This window comes from Amphiura filiformis, chromosome 3 (assembly GCF_039555335.1).
Source record: "Amphiura filiformis chromosome 3, Afil_fr2py, whole genome shotgun sequence".
Taxonomy (NCBI): domain Eukaryota; kingdom Metazoa; phylum Echinodermata; class Ophiuroidea; order Amphilepidida; family Amphiuridae; genus Amphiura; species Amphiura filiformis.
The window spans coordinates 78,394,359-78,413,130 of NC_092630.1; the positions used below are offsets into that span (position 1 = coordinate 78,394,359).

The 18,772-nt window shown below is 37.2% G+C and overlaps 1 protein-coding gene across 3 annotated transcripts in view; it reads left to right on the top strand.

The window, feature by feature from the left end:
- Positions 1–18,772, top strand: part of LOC140149195 (uncharacterized) — a 37,565-nt gene that overhangs the window by 9,199 nt on the left and 9,594 nt on the right. For 2 of the 3 annotated variants that reach the window (XM_072171405.1, XM_072171404.1), the window contains exons 6-20: positions 1–132; positions 3,207–3,338; positions 4,387–4,524; positions 6,178–6,309; positions 7,140–7,268; positions 8,848–8,991; positions 12,318–12,464; positions 12,998–13,138; positions 13,825–13,959; positions 14,746–14,877; positions 15,229–15,357; positions 15,612–15,764; positions 16,315–16,455; positions 17,178–17,300; positions 18,255–18,375. In XM_072171405.1, the coding sequence (XP_072027506.1) occupies positions 1–132; positions 3,207–3,338; positions 4,387–4,524; positions 6,178–6,309; positions 7,140–7,268; positions 8,848–8,991; positions 12,318–12,464; positions 12,998–13,138; positions 13,825–13,959; positions 14,746–14,877; positions 15,229–15,357; positions 15,612–15,764; positions 16,315–16,455; positions 17,178–17,300; positions 18,255–18,375 (2,029 nt within the window). The remainder of the gene's footprint in view (positions 133–3,206; positions 3,339–4,386; positions 4,525–6,177; positions 6,310–7,139; positions 7,269–8,847; positions 8,992–12,317; positions 12,465–12,997; positions 13,139–13,824; positions 13,960–14,745; positions 14,878–15,228; positions 15,358–15,611; positions 15,765–16,314; positions 16,456–17,177; positions 17,301–18,254; positions 18,376–18,772) is intronic. The other variant, XM_072171407.1, reaches the window with a different exon arrangement.

The window sequence follows — 18,772 nt, forward strand, 5'->3', positions numbered from 1 at the left end:
GTGAAGATACTGGTAGACCGGATCCATGTGAAACAGCACCATGCACACAAGATTGTCAAAGTAATACTGTCACATACCAGTGTACATGTCGTCAAGGATACCAGCTAGAAAGTGATGGCTTCACCTGCAGAGGTATGTTATGTCATTTCATTTTATTCAATACTCAAACATAAATAACACACTACAAACTAAACTCAACCCAGAAAGTATCGAAACAATTATAGATGGTCAGATATATTGTGAACTGAAATATATAGCAAAAACTTATTTAATGTATATAAAGCGTAGCTTTCTCCTGCACATTTTGATACCTCTTTTGTTGCTCTACTATATCATTTGGTCGAGTTATGGGCACTTGAGTGGCTTCAAGTCGGATTTTGAAAGTTGCACTTAGCTCCTATTCAAGCCAAATGCGTTGTACTGTGACCAATAAATGACCATTGCAGTGATAGACAGTGATGGTGGGCACACCAAGTATTGAGATGTCAGCAGGAAGAGTTCATGAGATAAGTCAGAGATAAGTAAAGGTAGCAAGTATTGAAGTTGGTAGTCGAAGGAGTAAAATAAAGTAAAGTTCATGGTTAAGTAAACAGAGCACATCGGTGTCCTTTGTCTTGATTTTGTGTTTGTGTGTGTACACGACAAATGCATTTGGTTTGAATAGGAGCGAAGGGCAACTTTCAAAATCCGACTTGAAGCCACTCAAGCGCCCATAACTCGACCAAATGATATAGTAGAGCAACAAAAGAAGTATCAAAATGCGCAGGAGAAAGCTGCGCTTTGTATACATTAAATAAGTTTTTGCTATGTATTTCAGTTCCCGATATATCTGACCATCTATAATCGTTTTGATACTTTCTCGGTTGAGTTTACAAGTACTAAACACAGGATCAATGAGCATTGAGATATACAGGAGTGGTACTGTGACATTTTTTAAAGCATGATTAAATTTGATTTTGTATCACACTGTCTTTGACTGAAAGCATCCCAACTTTATCCAGCTCCTCTTGCCCAATATGAGTTTGAGGGCCCATGTTGAAAATAAATATAACATCTTTATTTTGCATTGTCTTTTAATACTGAGAAAGAGATGTGCACTATGAAGAACAGGCATAGTCATAATGGCATAAAATGGGGGCAGTGGTGATAAATGTTTTTGCAATTTTTTTTTTTGAACAATGAGCATGCCAATACAAAAACTTAATTCACCAGATAAAGACTCATCAAGCGTAACACCCAAATACTTAGCTGAATTTGCCGCCTTGATTTGATTACCATCCTATACAACACAATTTTTTTCAGGCAAACAGAAACGAAAAGGGAACTATGATCTTCGTAAACCAGGAGTTTGCAGTTAACACTGATAGGCATATCATCATATAACAAAAAGAGGCCCCAAAATACTGCCCTGTGGAACCCCACTAGAAATATCAAGGGGTCGGAATCCACCTCCAATTTTGTTTTCCATCACTCAGATAGGACTTAACCAATCAGAGTCAATTCCCATAGCTCTAAGTTTCCTGCAAGAATGACATTGTCGACAGTGTGAAAAGCTTTTTGTAGGTCGAAAATGAGTTGGTTTGCCCTTGAATAATTAACTTTCAATGTAGTCAGTCAGATGAATTAGATATGTAAAAGGAATTGATTATGTTTAGCTTCACATGAAGATGACATCATTGCTTAGGGTTGACAGGATGATTATGTATGGGGAAACTTGCAGACCTCTATGCAAGTTTATTTTTTGAAATGACACAATAAGCCTCTTCTACAGAATGCTATACACTGGCAAAGTTACATAATAATCGGATTAACTACCATAGCAATAGGTGAAAATAATTTTTGCACTGATACGTTCCCGTTGTACCTCTGCATTGAACCATATCATGCTGATCACTTGCACCTGTAAGATTAGTATCTTTGAAAAGGAGTGTTGTATTCAATCTATGATTGCAGGCATACACATGTGATTAGTTCAACCTGCTTGTAGTGCAGTGCGATATGTTCAAAATTGTTTTCACCTATTGCTATGGTAGTTAATCTGATTTATTACGTAACTTCGCCAGCGTATCTATGATTGCAGGCATACACAGGTGATTAGTTCAACCTGCTTGTAATGCAGTGCGATATGTTCAAAATTGTTTTCACCTATTGCTATGGTAGTTAATCTGATTTATTACGTAACTTCGCCAGCGTATTGGAAGGATATAATGTTGGCTGGTGCATGGCAATACCTTTTTGTATTTGGGTGATGTAATGAGATTTGAGCATTTTTAATCCATGTGCACACTGCATAGGCTTAGGAACCGGGGGAGGGGGCCACAGCCCCCTCAATAATTTTGGTGCAATAATCCTAGGTGAAGTTAAAATATTGTGATAATATAGCGGGAAAATGGGTGCTTGTGAATTATATTTTGCACATTTTCTGACTCTGAGGGGGCCCAGTGTGGCCCACCAATAAAATTTTTTTTGAATTTTTAGCCCCTCCCCCATGTTAAAAATCTTCATAAGCCAATGCTCTGCAATCTGCAAGGTTGTGATATGGAGTTCAAACCATTACCATTGATTCACCATTGCTCAAGCCATGATGAAACAATTTAGAAACACTGTATAGTTATAACGTCACTCTCACTTGTAAGCACAACATAAAGAGCCTATACTTAATTCATGTCATCAGTATTGTGTATACATAAGAGAAACTTGTTAGTGACTAAATATGAAAAGATCGGTTATGAAAGCAGCAATTTTGATTCCAAGATGCTATTTTTTATGGTTATTTCACTGTGTAAAGATGTTTGTTGCTATGATTTAAAGTTAAATATTGTGACTTTTTATGTGATTGTTTTGGGAAAATATATTTGAATAATCTCTCTCTGTGAGTAAATGTATATCACTTAATCTTGCAGAGAGGAATGGGGTTAACATTTTTTTATTTTTTTACCAGAGATTGCATAAAAATCAAGAAAGATACATTTAAGTTAAGTGTAGCTTTAATTTAAGCAATTTTTAAACCACAATGATGATTGAAAACACTGGTTTCCTGTTGTGGTATTTGTTGCTATGGCAAACCATGGATAAAAACCATGTAAAGTGTGGAGATTTACAGAGGTGATATTAAAATGGAAACCATGTTTTCATATCATTTACTGTGGTTATGTTTGAAGACTTGATAATTTGCATGATGTGTTTTAAACAACTTCTTTCATCAGATACGAGAGCACCTGTTAATCCATGTGATACCGCACCATGCACACAAGATTGTCGAAGTAATAGTGTTGCATACCAGTGTATATGTCGTCAAGGATACCAGCTAGAAAGTGATGGCTTCACCTGCAGTCGAGGTATGTTATAATATCATAAATTACTTCCTTTGTGTTCTATGATACCATTTGCACATTCAATCAATCAATCTTTATTTTCATCAATCTCATACAAACATTATAGCATTATTATATACAATTATTGTGTATTAACAAGATTTGATGAAGGTAGGTACATCACAAAGCCGAGGCCTGATAACGATGTACCACCTTTTAACTAACAAATAATTATAATTTAATCAAAACAACGAATATACACATAAACATAAATAAAAAATAAAGAACCCATCTTAATTTACCATAATACAATTTTAAGCAAACATATATTTTAGCAGTAGTATAATATCAAGTAGTAGTGAAGATTGAGCAACATACATTGAATATGTAGAAACATCATATATCATCAGTATGGATCATTCATATTTCTTTAATGTTGATTATTGCTAAACATGCTGAACAACATTGAGTGTCTACCTCGAATCACCAGCACTAGCTTTGAAGTTCAGCGTGTGCGGCTTTGGCGTAGCGTTGTTTCTTGCGTGTACATACGTGCCACTTTGATCGCGCGCATAAAAGTATGTACACACACCAAGTAATGTTAAGCTAACACAGAACACACTGAAGTTCAAAGCTAGTGCTGGTGACTTGAGGTAGATATATATGTAGTGGTGTGAGATGATGGGCCTTCATTTCAGGGTTTTATTGTTCTTTTGTTTCTTTTGCTCTGTTATTCATGTTTAACATTAGTAGTAGAATGTAAGTTTATATTATTGAATGGAATGGGGTCAAAATTATTTAAAAAACAAGAAAAAAGTGGAGGGTATTTTCATTTGAAGATACATTTAAGGTTAAGTGCAACTTTACTTAAAACATTTAAAGCCACAATGATGATTGAAAAAAATGGTTTCATATTGTGATATCTTGTTGTTATGACAAACCATGGATACACCATGTAAATTGTGGAGATACAAGTTATATTAAAATGGAAACCATGTTTACTTAAATATCATTCATTGTGATTTGAAGCCTTGATAATTTGCATGATATGTTTAACTACTTTTTTCATCAGATACTCCAAACCCTCAATCTGTTAATCCATGTGATACAGCACCATGCACACAAGATTGTCAAAGTAATAGTGTCACATACCAGTGTTCATGTCGTCAAGGATACCAGCTAGAAAGGGATGGCTTCACCTGCAGTCGAGGTATGTTATAATATCATGAACTGTTTCTTTTTGTTTTATTATACCATTTGCTTATTATTGTTTCTTTATGTTGATTACATTACTAAACATACTAAACAACATGTGTGTATGAAATAGATGCATTTGTAGGAATGTAGATTATAATTGAATAGATTTATAGATCCAACATTACTCATTTTTTTTAGATTTCAGAATAACCCCTGGGATTGACCATTAATTCCAGTGCTTTTTGCATCCCTCGGTTGCTTGCATGGTTCTTATTAGTGGATCGTATGTACATGGTATAGAGAGTAACTACCATAAATAACCTCTTCATAGAGTGGTTGGAGAAGAAGGCAATCGTCATTACATCAACTATGTTCTGGAGATCATAAAGAAAGACACCACAGAGCAACTGACAGAACACCTGAACATGGTACCCAGTGGACACACCTGACGTTGAAATCAGGTTGAAATTTTGACGTCAAGAGGTCGAAATTAGGTTGAAATCACATTGTATTTGCAAATCGACTTCAACCTGATTTCAACCTCCCATTGAAAGTTGGTTGAAATCAGTTGAAATTTCAATGTTGTATCAACATTGACATTTTAACCCAATTTCAACTAACCTCTAGGTTGAAATCAGGTTAGGTTGAAACTTCCTAACCTGTGCCCACTGGGTAGACACCACAGGAAACATAAAGTTCACCTACGAGAAAGAGCACAATGGCAATTCAGATCCCTTTGTTGGACACAACGATAGTGAGAAAGGACGATGGAACTACTGGTCTACAGAAAGAAAACACATACCGATTAGTACTTAAACTTCAACTCTCAGCACCCTCTACATCAAAAGATTGGCATTGTAACTTTACTTGACAGAATGCATGACAAAAGATAAAGACAAAGAGGAGGATGAAAGTAGAATAAAAGGGGCAGTCATCACTTGTTGCGTTTATCCAAAGTGGGCACTTGACAAAGCAAAACAACAGGTGGAAGACAAACCTGAAATGGAAAAGCCCAAAGGAGAGTGGAAGAACACCAAACAGGATACAGAACCAAGGGCATGGTAGTAATTCCGTAATTCCTTACATGACGGGTTTTTCGGAAAATCCTTAGAGAATTTTTCCAAGCACAAAATATCCATCACCTTGAAGCCTTATAACACCTTAAAAAGACTGCTAGTGCACTTTTAGGAAAAAGTTGATACCAACAAGACTAATGTTGTGGACTACAAGATTGAATGCAAAGGGTTTGATAAGTCCTACATTAGCGAGACAGGAAGGTCTGTTGGAGTAGACTGAAAGATCATAAAAAAAAGTTGCAGAAAAGTCATGAACAGAACATGCACCAGCCTCCGAACTGAACAAATCTGGTATAACCGACAATGTCACAGTAAACAACCATGTCTCTAACTGAAGGAGCCTAAGCTACTTGAGAAAGATGGAAACCAGTAAACAAGACTGATTAGAGAAGGAATTTAGATAAGAAGGCGGGTGAAAAAGAGTCAACTGAGACATTGATAGTTAATACTCCCTATACCATGTATACGATAAGAATAATTTGGAGACATACAGCCATGTTATTATTAAAATGGAATTATGCTTATATTTTTATATTATGGTGTGAAGTGTTGATAATTTGCATGATATGTTAGACTACTTGTTCCATCAGCTCGGGCACCTGTTGATCCATGTGAAACAGCACCATGTAGTCAGAATTGCCAGAATTTCAACAATGGCACATACCAGTGCACCTGTAATCATGGCTATCAACTTGATACCAATGGTTTTACTTGTCGTAGAGGTATGATGAAACTCATAATTGGAGTAGTTGGCAAGTGAATGGTAGGAACAAGGCTGCTGAATAAGTCCACATTGGAGAACATTGCATTACTTTTGTTTTTGTTTTAGAAGTTTTTTTTAGTAGTAGTGCTACACAATAGATTTTTTGACTTTTTCATTCTAACACTACTTTATCATTTGCTAACTACTGAATTGCTAACTACTTACTTCATGATTTTTGTTACCCCAAAATGAACATCAGTTGAACTTGGCATATCTTCACTGATGGAGCAAAAAAGCAAACAAAAGGTTTGGCAATTTGCTTTTAACAATAAACTAAATTACAAGATTAACTGCAAAATTTACATTTGTACATGTAAGATAATTAAAAAACACTTGGTGCCATGTTTTTTTGTTTGAACTCCTCACATTTTTATTTTTAAATGCTCAAGCAAATGTTTCGGTAATGTCAACAGATTTTCATTTTAAGAAAGTGAAATAATTACTTTAACAAATAATTGATTGGCAAGTACAGTTGAATATCCCTTTGTAAACCATTTCTGTAAAAGAATGAAAAATATAAATGTCAATATGTTCATTTATGCATTCGAAATCTCGAGATCGTAAAGTTAAAAACAAGCAAAGTAGAAATTGTCATGAAAAATTACACATCGACTGCTCATTGCCAGAAGTGGGTAAGTGCAATAGCTGCCCTTTGAACATTTGGTAATTTACAGTATAATGTAATCATCTACACATGGCAGCTATTGCACTTACCCACTTCTGGCACTGAGCAATCGATATGCACAAATGACCACTATTACAATCTATTATATGGCTTATTTCTTGCAGCTACAACAGCGCCAGCTGATTTATGCACGACAGCACCATGTACTGATAATTGTTTTAGTAATGGTGTGACCTACCAATGTAGTTGTAATCAAGGATACTTACTCAATGATGATGGGGTTTCATGCAGAGGTAGGTTGTTGAAAATATAGGATTCAAATGTAGCAGATGGATGTGGCCATGTATGCAGGTCATTCGTTAAGGGTGGTCTTAACCCTGGAATTATGGAAACTTTCGGGCTTCATAACTGCTAAATTATTAGTCTAAAGAATATAAAAAGTATACATTTTAAGACTGGAAATGACTTGCTGAATTCATCTGTGAGGTCCAATTTTGGCCAAAATGCTCATTTTGAGAAAATCCCAAAAAGCAGGTTTTTGGCCCAAATTTTAGGTAGCGTAACAAAAAAAAATTGTTTGGCCAAAAAATTTTTTATTAATTTTTAAAAAATAAAAAAAAATATCAAGAAACAATTAATATTTTTTTTGAATATTGACCAACTTTGAGAAATTTGCACCAAAAATGGTGAAGTTGGTCAAAATTAAAAAAAAAAAATTCAAAAAAAACGGTCCCTAGATATTTTTATCTAGTTTTTAAAAATTAATAAAAAGATTTTTTGGCCAAACAATTTTTTTTGTTACGCTGCAATTAAAAATTTGGGGCCAAAAACCTGCTTTTTTGGATTTTCTCAAAATGAGCATTTTTGGCCCAAATTGGACCTCACAGATGAATTCATCAAGTCATTTCCATTCTAAAAATGTATACTTTTATATTCTTTAGACTAATAATTTAGCAGTTATGAGGCCCGAAAGTTTTCATAATTCCAGGGTTCAGACCAACCTTAAGGGGGGAAAGTTTATCATGGATGCTTTCTTGTCTTAAATTGAATATTTGTTTCACGGTCACCCAGGATAGATTTGGTTACACTGCTGTAGCAATGGGTTCTTTCAGGCCTTGAAATTCAGCACTAGTGTATTGATTTGTAACAGGCAGTGGTTATACAAAAATACAAATACATTTAGGAGGATATTAATAAAATAATTGAAGATATGATAATTCATCGAAAATAGCTATATTGCACCACAGAAGTTACATAAAAATCTATTAGAACCAAATTGAATTGAGGAAAGTTTTGGAGATCCTAAGATCAGCTGGGAGGCCATTCCAGGAGTTGTTTATCTGGGATAAGTGTAGGGGAGTCAGCGGATCTCAGACTATGGAATTCAGAATTTTGAAAGCTGATCTAGTCATCGAAATTTAATGTAGTCAAGCCCAAAAGACCTTTAAAAAAGAACATATTTTCTTTAAAATTGTGATGATTTTCCAGATTAAGATCGTGGTTCAGAGTTTTTTTACGCTCCTGATATGGTATAAATGAATTACGGAGGATGAATTTGGCTGCACATCTTTGAACCCTTTCAATAGAGTTAATGAGACATTTTGCATGTGGGTTCCAAATTTGAGACCCATACTCAAGAAGGGGTCTGACATGGGCCAAATACAGAATTTTGCATGTGAGAGAATCATTAAAATCGTAACATGTGTGACAAATCATGCCTAGCATACGATTCGCATGACAAACCATTTGATTAATGTGGGGTTTCCAATTCAAATTATTGGTGATAACAATGCCAAGATCATTTTGATTATCAACATTGAGCAGACTGTGATTACCAAGTTTGTTATATTCAATAAATTTATTATTCTATAGATGAGGATGAATGTGTAACTGGTTACTATCAATGTGGCGGTAATGAAAGATGTGTGAATACAGATGGTGGCTATAGATGTGAGCAAGGTGCACAATGTACTGAACCAGGCTACGCATACAGTGACACAGCAGGCAGATGTGAAGGTAAGCAATAAGGTGCACAATGTACTGAACCAGGCTACACATACAGTGACACATCAGGCAGATGTGAAGGTAAGCAATAAGGTGCACAATGTACTGAACCAGGCTACGCATACAGTCATACAGTGACACAACAGGCAGATGTGAAGGTAAGCAATAAGGTGCACAATCTACTGAACCAGGCTACTCATACAGTGACACATCAGGTAGATGTGAAGGTAAGAAATAAGGTACACAATGTACTGAACCAGGCTACTCATACAGTGACACAACAGGCAGATGTGAAGGTAAGCAATAAGGTGCACAATGTACTGAACTAGGCTACTCATACAGTGACACAACAGGCAGATGTGAAGGTAAGCAATAAGGTGCACAATGTACTGAACCAGACTACTCCTACAGTGACACAACAGGCAGATGTGAAGGTAAGCAATAAGGTGCACAATGTACTGAACCAGGTTACTCATACAGTGACACATCAGGCAGATGTGAAGGTAAGCAATAAGGTGCACAATGTACTGAGCCAGGCTACGCATACAGTGACACAACAGGCAGATGTGAAGGTAAGCAATAAGGTGCACAATGTACTGAACCAGGCTACTCATACAGTGACACATCAGGCAGATGTGAATTAAGGTAAGCAATAAGGTGCACAATAAGCTGCACAATGTACTGAACCAGGCTACTCATACAGTGACACAACAGGCAGATGTAAAGGTAAGCAATAAGGTGCACAATGTACTGAACCAGGCTACTCATACAGTGACACATCAGGCAGATGTGAAGGTAAGCAATAAGATGCACAATGTACTGAACCAGGCTACTCATACAGTGACACAACAGGCAGATGTGAAGGTAAGCAATAAGGTGCACAATGTACTGAACCAGGCTACTCATACAGTGACACATCAGGCAGATGTGAAGGTAAGCAATAAGATGCACAATGTACTGAACCAGGCTACGCATACAGTGACACATCAGGCAGATGTGAAGGTAAGCAATAAGGTGCACAATGTACTGAACCAGGCTACTCATACAGTGACACAACAGACAGATGTGAAGGTAAGCAATAAGGTGCACAATATACTGAACCAGGCTACGCATACAGTGACACAGCAAGCAGATGTGAAGGTAAGCAATAAGGTGCACAATGTACTGAACCAGGCTACTCATACAGTGACACAACAGGCAGATGTGAAGGTATGCAATAAGGTGCACAATGTACTAAACCAGGCTACGCATACAGTGACACAGCAAGCAGATGTGAAGGTAAGCAATAAGGTGCACAATGTACTGAACCAGGCTACGCATACAGTGACACATCAGGCAGATGTGAAGGTAAGTAATAAGGTGCACAATGTACTGAACCAGGCTACTCATACAGTGACACATCAGGCAGATGTGAAGGTAAGCAATAAGGTGCACAATGTACTGAACCAGGCTACTCATACAGTGACACATCAGGCAGATGTGAAGGTAAGTAATAAGGTGCACAATGTACTGAACCAGGCTACTCATACAGTGACACATCAGGCAGATGTGAAGGTAAGCAATAAGGTGCACAATGTACTGAACCAGGCTACTCATACAGTGACACAACAGGCAGATGTGAAGGTAAGCAATAAGGTGCACAATGTACTGAACCAGGCTACTCATACAGTGACACATCAGGCAGATGTGAAGGTAAGCAATAAGGTGCACAATGTACTGAGCCAGGCTATGCATACAGTGACACAACAGGCAGATGTGAAGGTAAGCAATAAGGTGCACAATGTACTGAACCAGGCTACTCATACAGTGACACATCAGGCAGATGTGAATTAAGGTAAGCAATAAGGTGCACAATAAGCTGCACAATGTACTGAACGAGGCTACTCATACAGTGACACAACAGGCAGATGCAAAGGTAAGCAATAAGGTGCACAATGTACTGAACCAGGCTACTCATACAGTGACACATCAGGCAGATGTGAAGGTAAGCAATAAGATGCACAATGTACTGAACCAGGCTACTCATACAGTGACACAACAGGCAGATGTGAAGGTAAGCAATAAGGTGCACAATGTACTGAACCAGGCTACTCATACAGTGACACATCAGGCAGATGTGAAGGTAAGCAATAAGATGCACAATGTACTGAACCAGGCTACGCATACAGTGACACATCAGGCAGATGTGAAGGTAAGCAATAAGGTGCACAATGTACTAAACCAGGCTACGCATACAGTGACACAGCAAGCAGATGTGAAGGTAAGCAATAAGGTGCACAATGTACTGAACCAGGCTACTCATACAGTGACACATCAGGCAGATGTGAAGGTAAGTAATAAGGTGCACAATGTACTGAACCAGGCTACTCATACAGTGACACATCAGGCAGATGTGAAGGTAAGCAATAAGGTGCACAATGTACTGAACCAGGCTACTCATACAGTGACACAACAGGCAGATGTGAAGGTAAGCAATAAGGTGCACAATGTACTGAACCAGGCTACTCATACAGTGACACATCAGGCAGATGTGAAGGTAAGCAATAAGGTGCACAATGTACTGTTCCAGGCTACTCATACAGTGACACAACAGGCAGATGTGAAGGTAAGCAATAAGGTGTGCAATGTACTGAACCAGGCTACTCATACAGTGACACAACAGGCAGATGTGAAAGTATGTAATCAAACAAAGTGTGGCAGGATGGGTATTTAGTTCGGTGACCACATAGACCTGGATTCAGTAGACAGAATGGTGTGACTTAATCGGAAACATGTTGTTCAGTTGCATTATCCTTGTACACAATCTGTGCTCTAGCTGCATTTCAATTTCAACAACATTGCGGGACAAGTTTTGTTCTATAGTCCATCTGGCTTCCTCAAGGCAATAGTACTTGCTCCAGTGGGTGCAATATTAAATTGACTCAAAGAACTTGAGTGTTTACATTTCCAATCAAAGGTGGTGCATGTACACATGCTAAGTATCTACAACAAAGTACTGACATCACTACCATATGGAAGCCAAATGGACAATAGATGTATTAACGACAAAATAGGCAGTATTTAATGTTAAATTATTATCAGTGATACTTTGCCAAGAAACTGGTTCTTAGGCAGTTCTAGCAAGCATTGTTGAAATGACCAGGTTGCTAAGACAACTGGTCACAATTTTACGCACTACTTTGTTAACCTTTGTTTCTATTTGTTTGCTGCATTTGAGTGTGTACATTTAAAATTGTGTGTCTGAATCATGTAAAATTGAAGAAAAAAGGAATAAGAATATAGTATATGCTGTAGTGCAATTTATTTGACCCTCATGTTTCCTTTTCTTTGTTTTCAAGATATTAATGAATGTGAAAGTGATCCTGACATATGTGAACTACACCAGGAGTGTATTAACTATGCAGGACACTATTACTGCAACACACTATGTAGCCGTGGCTATCAAGTCATTAAGGATTCACGAGGAGGAAGACACACATGCCAAGGTTAGTGCAAAAACAGGGCCTGTGAGTGTGTGAATATCCCGCATAAATGGACATGTATGTGTGTTACTAGGTGGATTTGGACATCGAATGATTGCGCGCTAGTGTGATTGGTCGCTAGTGGTATTTCCTTCACATGCTATTCGATTTTTGACAGGGAAAACGAAATATACAGTTAAAATTGTGTTCTGTTTTCAAATTTAAAAGAAGGAAATGTGACAAAAATTGAATTGAAAAAGTGAAAAGTGACGGTTATGAATGAGATTAATGACTTTGCATCAATTATGTTTCGGGTATTGTGAAATATCTAAACACTGGTATAAATAACTGGTATAGAGTCCAGAAAATTGATACTTAACTTGCTTAGGGAATAAGATAACACCAATACTTGTTTAGGGGATAGAAACTTTTTTAGGTGTGCATTTTCAAATCTATACTTATGGTGCTTTTTGAAAGTCCATTTTTATGAATGATACCCCTTATCAATGTTAACTATGTCAGATGACTGAAATATTCTTACCACCACTTATTTTCAGATGTGGATGAATGTTCATTGTCGCTTCATGATTGCGCTACTGGCCAGAGGTGTGATAACTTACCAGGAAGCTTTAGATGTACAAGAGATACACCATGTGGGACTGGATATACAGTTAATGGGGTAACACAAGAATGTGAAGGTAGGATGAGACAGCTTTCTACTGCCGACTTATTTCAGTTGTCTTGGAATAGATTCATCAGGATTGTATAAAAGTCATAAAGTTTGTTAGTTATGTAGTCAAATCCAATTTTTTACTCACAGTTTTAGACAGTTTCATCACCCGGTTGGGTGACTTCTTCAGTAATGCGATGATCCGCCTACTCTTCCGCGAAATTTCTCATCCCTCTGGTGCACAGTTCTTAACAGCGGATCATACATGAGATTTAGAGAGTAGATAAGCACAAATAAGCAAACTAGATGGATACGCGGAGCACTTTAGATCAGAAAGAGGGGCAACAAGACTATCAACCGTGACGAGGGCAAGATGTAAAGGGCAATTTTTCTTCTTTTAGGTTTTTGAGGAACCACATCCCCCATGGAAAAATTTAGGGGGACATGCTCCCCTGTCGCATTCTGCAACAGGAATAATGGTTTGGGGGGTATCTTGAGCCACTGTCATCAGCAAATGTTTGTAAGGGCCAATGACCATATGAAAGTGTTTTTCATAAAATTAATGAGTGCATGGCTTTTTAAGGCCCTATGGTTTCCTTTTACACTTTACTTGTTTCAACATTGTTGTTATTACCAGCTTACATCAATAAAAATTAATTTGTTTTCATGTTAGACAGGTTATTTAAAAAAAGTTATTGCTTATTTAAACATTAGATGTTGATGAGTGCGCATTGAATATCCATGACTGTGATGTATACTACACATGTAACAACACACTTGGAAGCTTCAGATGTGAGCGGTGTCCTTCTGGATTCAAATCATCACAAGGCATCAATGCATGCAATGTGGGTAAGTTTAGTCATGTTGAGTCTTTCAGTGTTATGACTAGGAATGTACACATTTGTGTAAGAAAGATGGAATAATATAAATCTACAGGTCCTGCAAATCTCCAGTCATTGTATGGAATTAATTGTTCTTGAAAATGACAAGTACGTATGTGTATCCACCAATTATCTGGAAATGGAGTAGAGAAAGTCAACATTTTTGGGGTGGGCTTGCTGAGAAAATGTTGATGAGATTATATCTCTACACAATGGTGTAGCATGATCAAGTCATTTGTGATGGGCCTCTGCCATTTTTCTGCAATTTTCAATGTGCCCCTGTTCTTAAGATAGACAAAAGAATGATGAATGTTTACAACACAATACAATTCAACATTGATTTTTAAGCGGATTTAATCCACCCAATTGGGCAGTAACAACACCAGTTTTGTGCAGACGGGACCCAGTTATGGCTGACTGAATTCTGACCATCACTTGGCTCATTGGATTCGTCTATACTTGGGCCTAGAATCTTGACCTGATATACCTGTGGGCATTTTTTATGCTAAACCATTATTGAAATATGAATATTCATTACAATAGAATATATAGGTACATTTGTAGCAGCCCATATATATCCTAAGAGAGATTAGAGAATGTGTAGTCCATGAGATCATGAATTTAGTGAGATAACTTAACACAATGGAAACATCTTCTGTTTAAAATAGTGTGGAAAGAGGAGTTAGCAATCACCTCATTTATCTTTCAGTTGTTAAGAAATTAAGTATAAATTCATCATTTTGTTTTTCTTCAGATATTAATGAATGCAGCGATCCTAATATTTGTCGACCTGGTGAACGATGTGATAACACATATGGCGGTCACAGATGTACATCTCTGTGTGCCAAAGGAATGGAATATATATCATACTTGAGCAGATGCATGGGTAAGATATGCAGGATATTTGTATCATTGATAGGAATAAATAGTCAGGATCACCTGGTATGTATATTCTGTGATTCACAAATTTAACAGACAGATTTTGTGTGGTGTCCGGTTAGAATGTCCTTAGTTTGACATCATGATGTGGTACATTCCTAATTCAACACAGAATATCAAATGAAAGTTGCAACAAGTTAGTTTGACAGAATATCACTTTTATATTCAGGATTTGCTCAGTTTCATCAGCTATCTTGATCTGTGATAGGGTTTTGGTTATTTTGTGTGAATACTTTGTTGTTACAAGCTAATCAAAACAACAGAATTTAGACATATTTGTTGTTTTTTCTTCTCTCAGATATTGATGAGTGTGCCCGTGGATCCCATACCTGTGGTCCTAATCAGCTGTGTAAAAACACGATGGGTTCACACTCATGTCAGTGTAAAGAAGGATTCAGTTATGACTTTGCAACACAAACTTGTAATGGTAAGTCTTCTGATGCCACCAATCTGGTGTTAATGTAATTTTTAGCATTTCTGGATGTAGGGTAGCTTGGTATAAGTATTACCAGCAGAGGACAAGCTCAGTTATCATGATCGCCCTGTTTTGCCCACACAAGAAGTTCCTGATTGTAGGTAATTACACATTCACCTCCACACACGTTAGTGAATAACCAGTGAGAACAAAGGAATTTAGTTTCATTGTATGGTGATTCACACTCATATTGCTTTTAATTGCAGATCTTGATGAATGTGAGGAAGGTAAACGATTAGGTAGACCCAAATGCCGTCCTCATGAAAGCTGTGAAAATATAGCAGGTAGCCACAGATGTACACCAGCATGTCCATTTGGGCAAAGATACACACAGAATGGAAATGCATGGAATTGTACAGGTAGGTTATAAACAAGTGTAAAACAAACCTACCAGATAGTACCAATCATTTTTTTCTATTATTTCACTATCATTTGGCACCTAATTTCTATGGAGAAACCTCCATATTCACTTCCTCCATGTGGCAACCTTACAGTGCGCTTTCTGTCAGTTCTTAGATTGTGAATATCGGATTGGGACAGTCAGAGGGTACAGGATGAGATTTTCTCTTATGGTCCATTTGCCCAATTTCAAATGACCAATGGACAGAATGGTATTGGTTCTACAAAGTACAAAAGAAACTTGGGACTCTGAAAGTCAAATGGAACAGTTATTGTGTGTGAGCATAGTATTTTGCATTTGCAACATACTCGAATGCTGGACCAAATATTGGTGATGTCCAGGAAAAAGGTCTATAGGATGGAATAATTAATGCCAATCATCTGGCAATTGTATTGGTTAGAATTATTGTCATTAAAACCTGACAATGCGTGTATCATGCATGTCAAGTAAGATTTACTGAATGAAATCATGATAAACCAGATTGTATTTATTGCTATGTTGCCTTTCAGATATCAATGAGTGTTTAGAAGGCACCCATAATTGCCGTGGAGGTGATGAGATATGTGTCAATGATGCATACAATGGCACATATAGATGTATCAGATGTATCCGTGGTACAGTATTCAATGCTGCAGCTAAAACATGTGATGGTAAGTATGGCAAGAACACACTTCTTTGGTTTCAACAGTCAAGACAAAGCATAGAGAACATTCTATTTGATAATAACATTTGTGCTCTTGTGTAAATCAGTGAAATGGACTGCTAGCATCTCATGCACCTTATTGTTTCAACCATAATACAAAGTGTCATCTGCTGTGAACCAAAATGACAACAATTGTGCTCAATTTAAAAACTAGGTCCAATGAAAGTCAATATCAAAGATCCACTCGGGATTTTCTACACCTGAATACCTTCAATGTTTTCAAAACCCAGATTTTCACATTTTTTAAGAAGATGCTTGAGCTAATGAACTGTGTAAATGACAAATGTAGACATAATGTGGTAAAGGTAGTCTGACTTTTGAAATGAAGTTAATAAAGTTAAAAGTATGCACATGTTTTTATTCTGGCATGATCAAGGCAGTGGCAATTGGAAACTATGCTCCATACAAAGGCTAAGGCTGTAGTAGTGAATGCAGCAATATAGCCAGTATCATTTACATGAGAAGTTGCTTCCAATGTTTTATGAAATAACTTGACCCATGTGCGCATATTTGTCAATATATGGAGCAGTTGGGATATATAAAATTATAAATGATAAAAATGACATATTGATGAATATTGAAAGGTAATCGTAATTTATTGCATTGAATTTATTATAAATGAATAGATCAAAATGACTGTTGTTATTCAATTATTTATTTGATTATTAGATATTGACGAATGTAACAACCCTGAAGGACGTGTTTGTATCGGTATTTGTAACAACAATCCTGGAAGCTTCTACTGTACCTGTCCAACTGGCTACAATATGATACAGAGCCGAGTATGTAGAGGTATGTGTATAACCAACTGTATCACAACTTACTCATTCATAAGTTTTGCATATTACTTTACTCATCTTAACTTTCTGGTGGATTCCCGTTATAAATGCTTCTCACTTATGATACATTCAATGAGGTAGAAGCAAAGAGTACCGACTCCGCCAAGTTTGTGCGTCACTCATGGAGGGCAAATAGTGTACCTCCCAATGAGGTAGAATCAACGAGTACTGACTCTGCCATATTTGTGTGTCACTTATGGAGGGCAAATAGTGTACCTCCCAATGAGGTAGAATCAAAGAGTACTGACTCCACCAAGTTTGTGCATCACTCATGGAGGGCAAATAGTGTACCTCCCAATGAGGTAGAATCAAAGAGTACCGACTCTGCCATGTTTGTGTGTCACTCATGGAGGGCAAATAGTGTACCTCCCAATGTGGTAGAACCAAAGTGTACCGACTCTGCCATGTTTGTGTGTCACTCATAAAGGGCAAATAGTGTACCTCCCAGTGAGGTAGAACCAAAGAGTACCGACTCTGCCATATTTGTGTGTCATTCATGGAGGGCAAATAGTGTACCTCCTAATGAGGTAGAACTAAAGAGTACCAACTCCGCCAAGTTTGTGCGTCACTCATGGAGGGCACATAGTGTACCTCCCAATGAGGTAGAACCAAAGAGTACCGACTCCGCCATGTTTGTATGTCACTCATGGAGGCCCAAATATTGTATTATGTGTCTGGCAAATTTAAAATGTGTGGTTATTTGCATTCTGCGTGTAACGTGTTGTGCGGTAAGTGCTGAATGTGCAAAAAAAAAATGTTATCACTCGAACTTCAACATGTCAATTATCGTAAAGAGGACACATTGATGCAGTGGTGACGACTTACGATTCATATGCTTCACCTACTACCATTTGAACTCACATGCATAAATGCATCTATTTTATCATCTTTTATTTGACCTATCCAGACATAGATGAATGTCAAGTTGGCACCCATCGATGCAGACCAGACCAGCTCTGTTTTAACACCAAGGGATCTCACAGATGTATGAACATACAGTGTCCTGAATATTACAACAAGAGAATCACGTAAGTTATAATAAGCATTTTATAAAGTGGCCGACGCCTTTCTAATGTGCCCTTGAAATAATTGCGCAGAATTTTGCATTATGCAGAGATTCAAAGTATAACATGTTTTGGAGTAGACCTAGTAGCTCAGCTTGATTGCAGACAAGTGAAACCATTTGAAAAATGAATAGGACCTTTATTAACAGGATACTCATATGTTTAGGTTAAAATCAACTTTTAAAATATTTTTACACCAATAGTTAATATAACAGTTCTTGCAAACCCTTGTAAAGTTGTAATGACATGTAATGTGGGTTTGATGGACTTTACTGCATGCATGCTTTTGCTATAATCTCAAAATTAATTTTCCCGATATCTGACTCGATTTTCATTCTGTGATCGGCATTTTGAACCATAT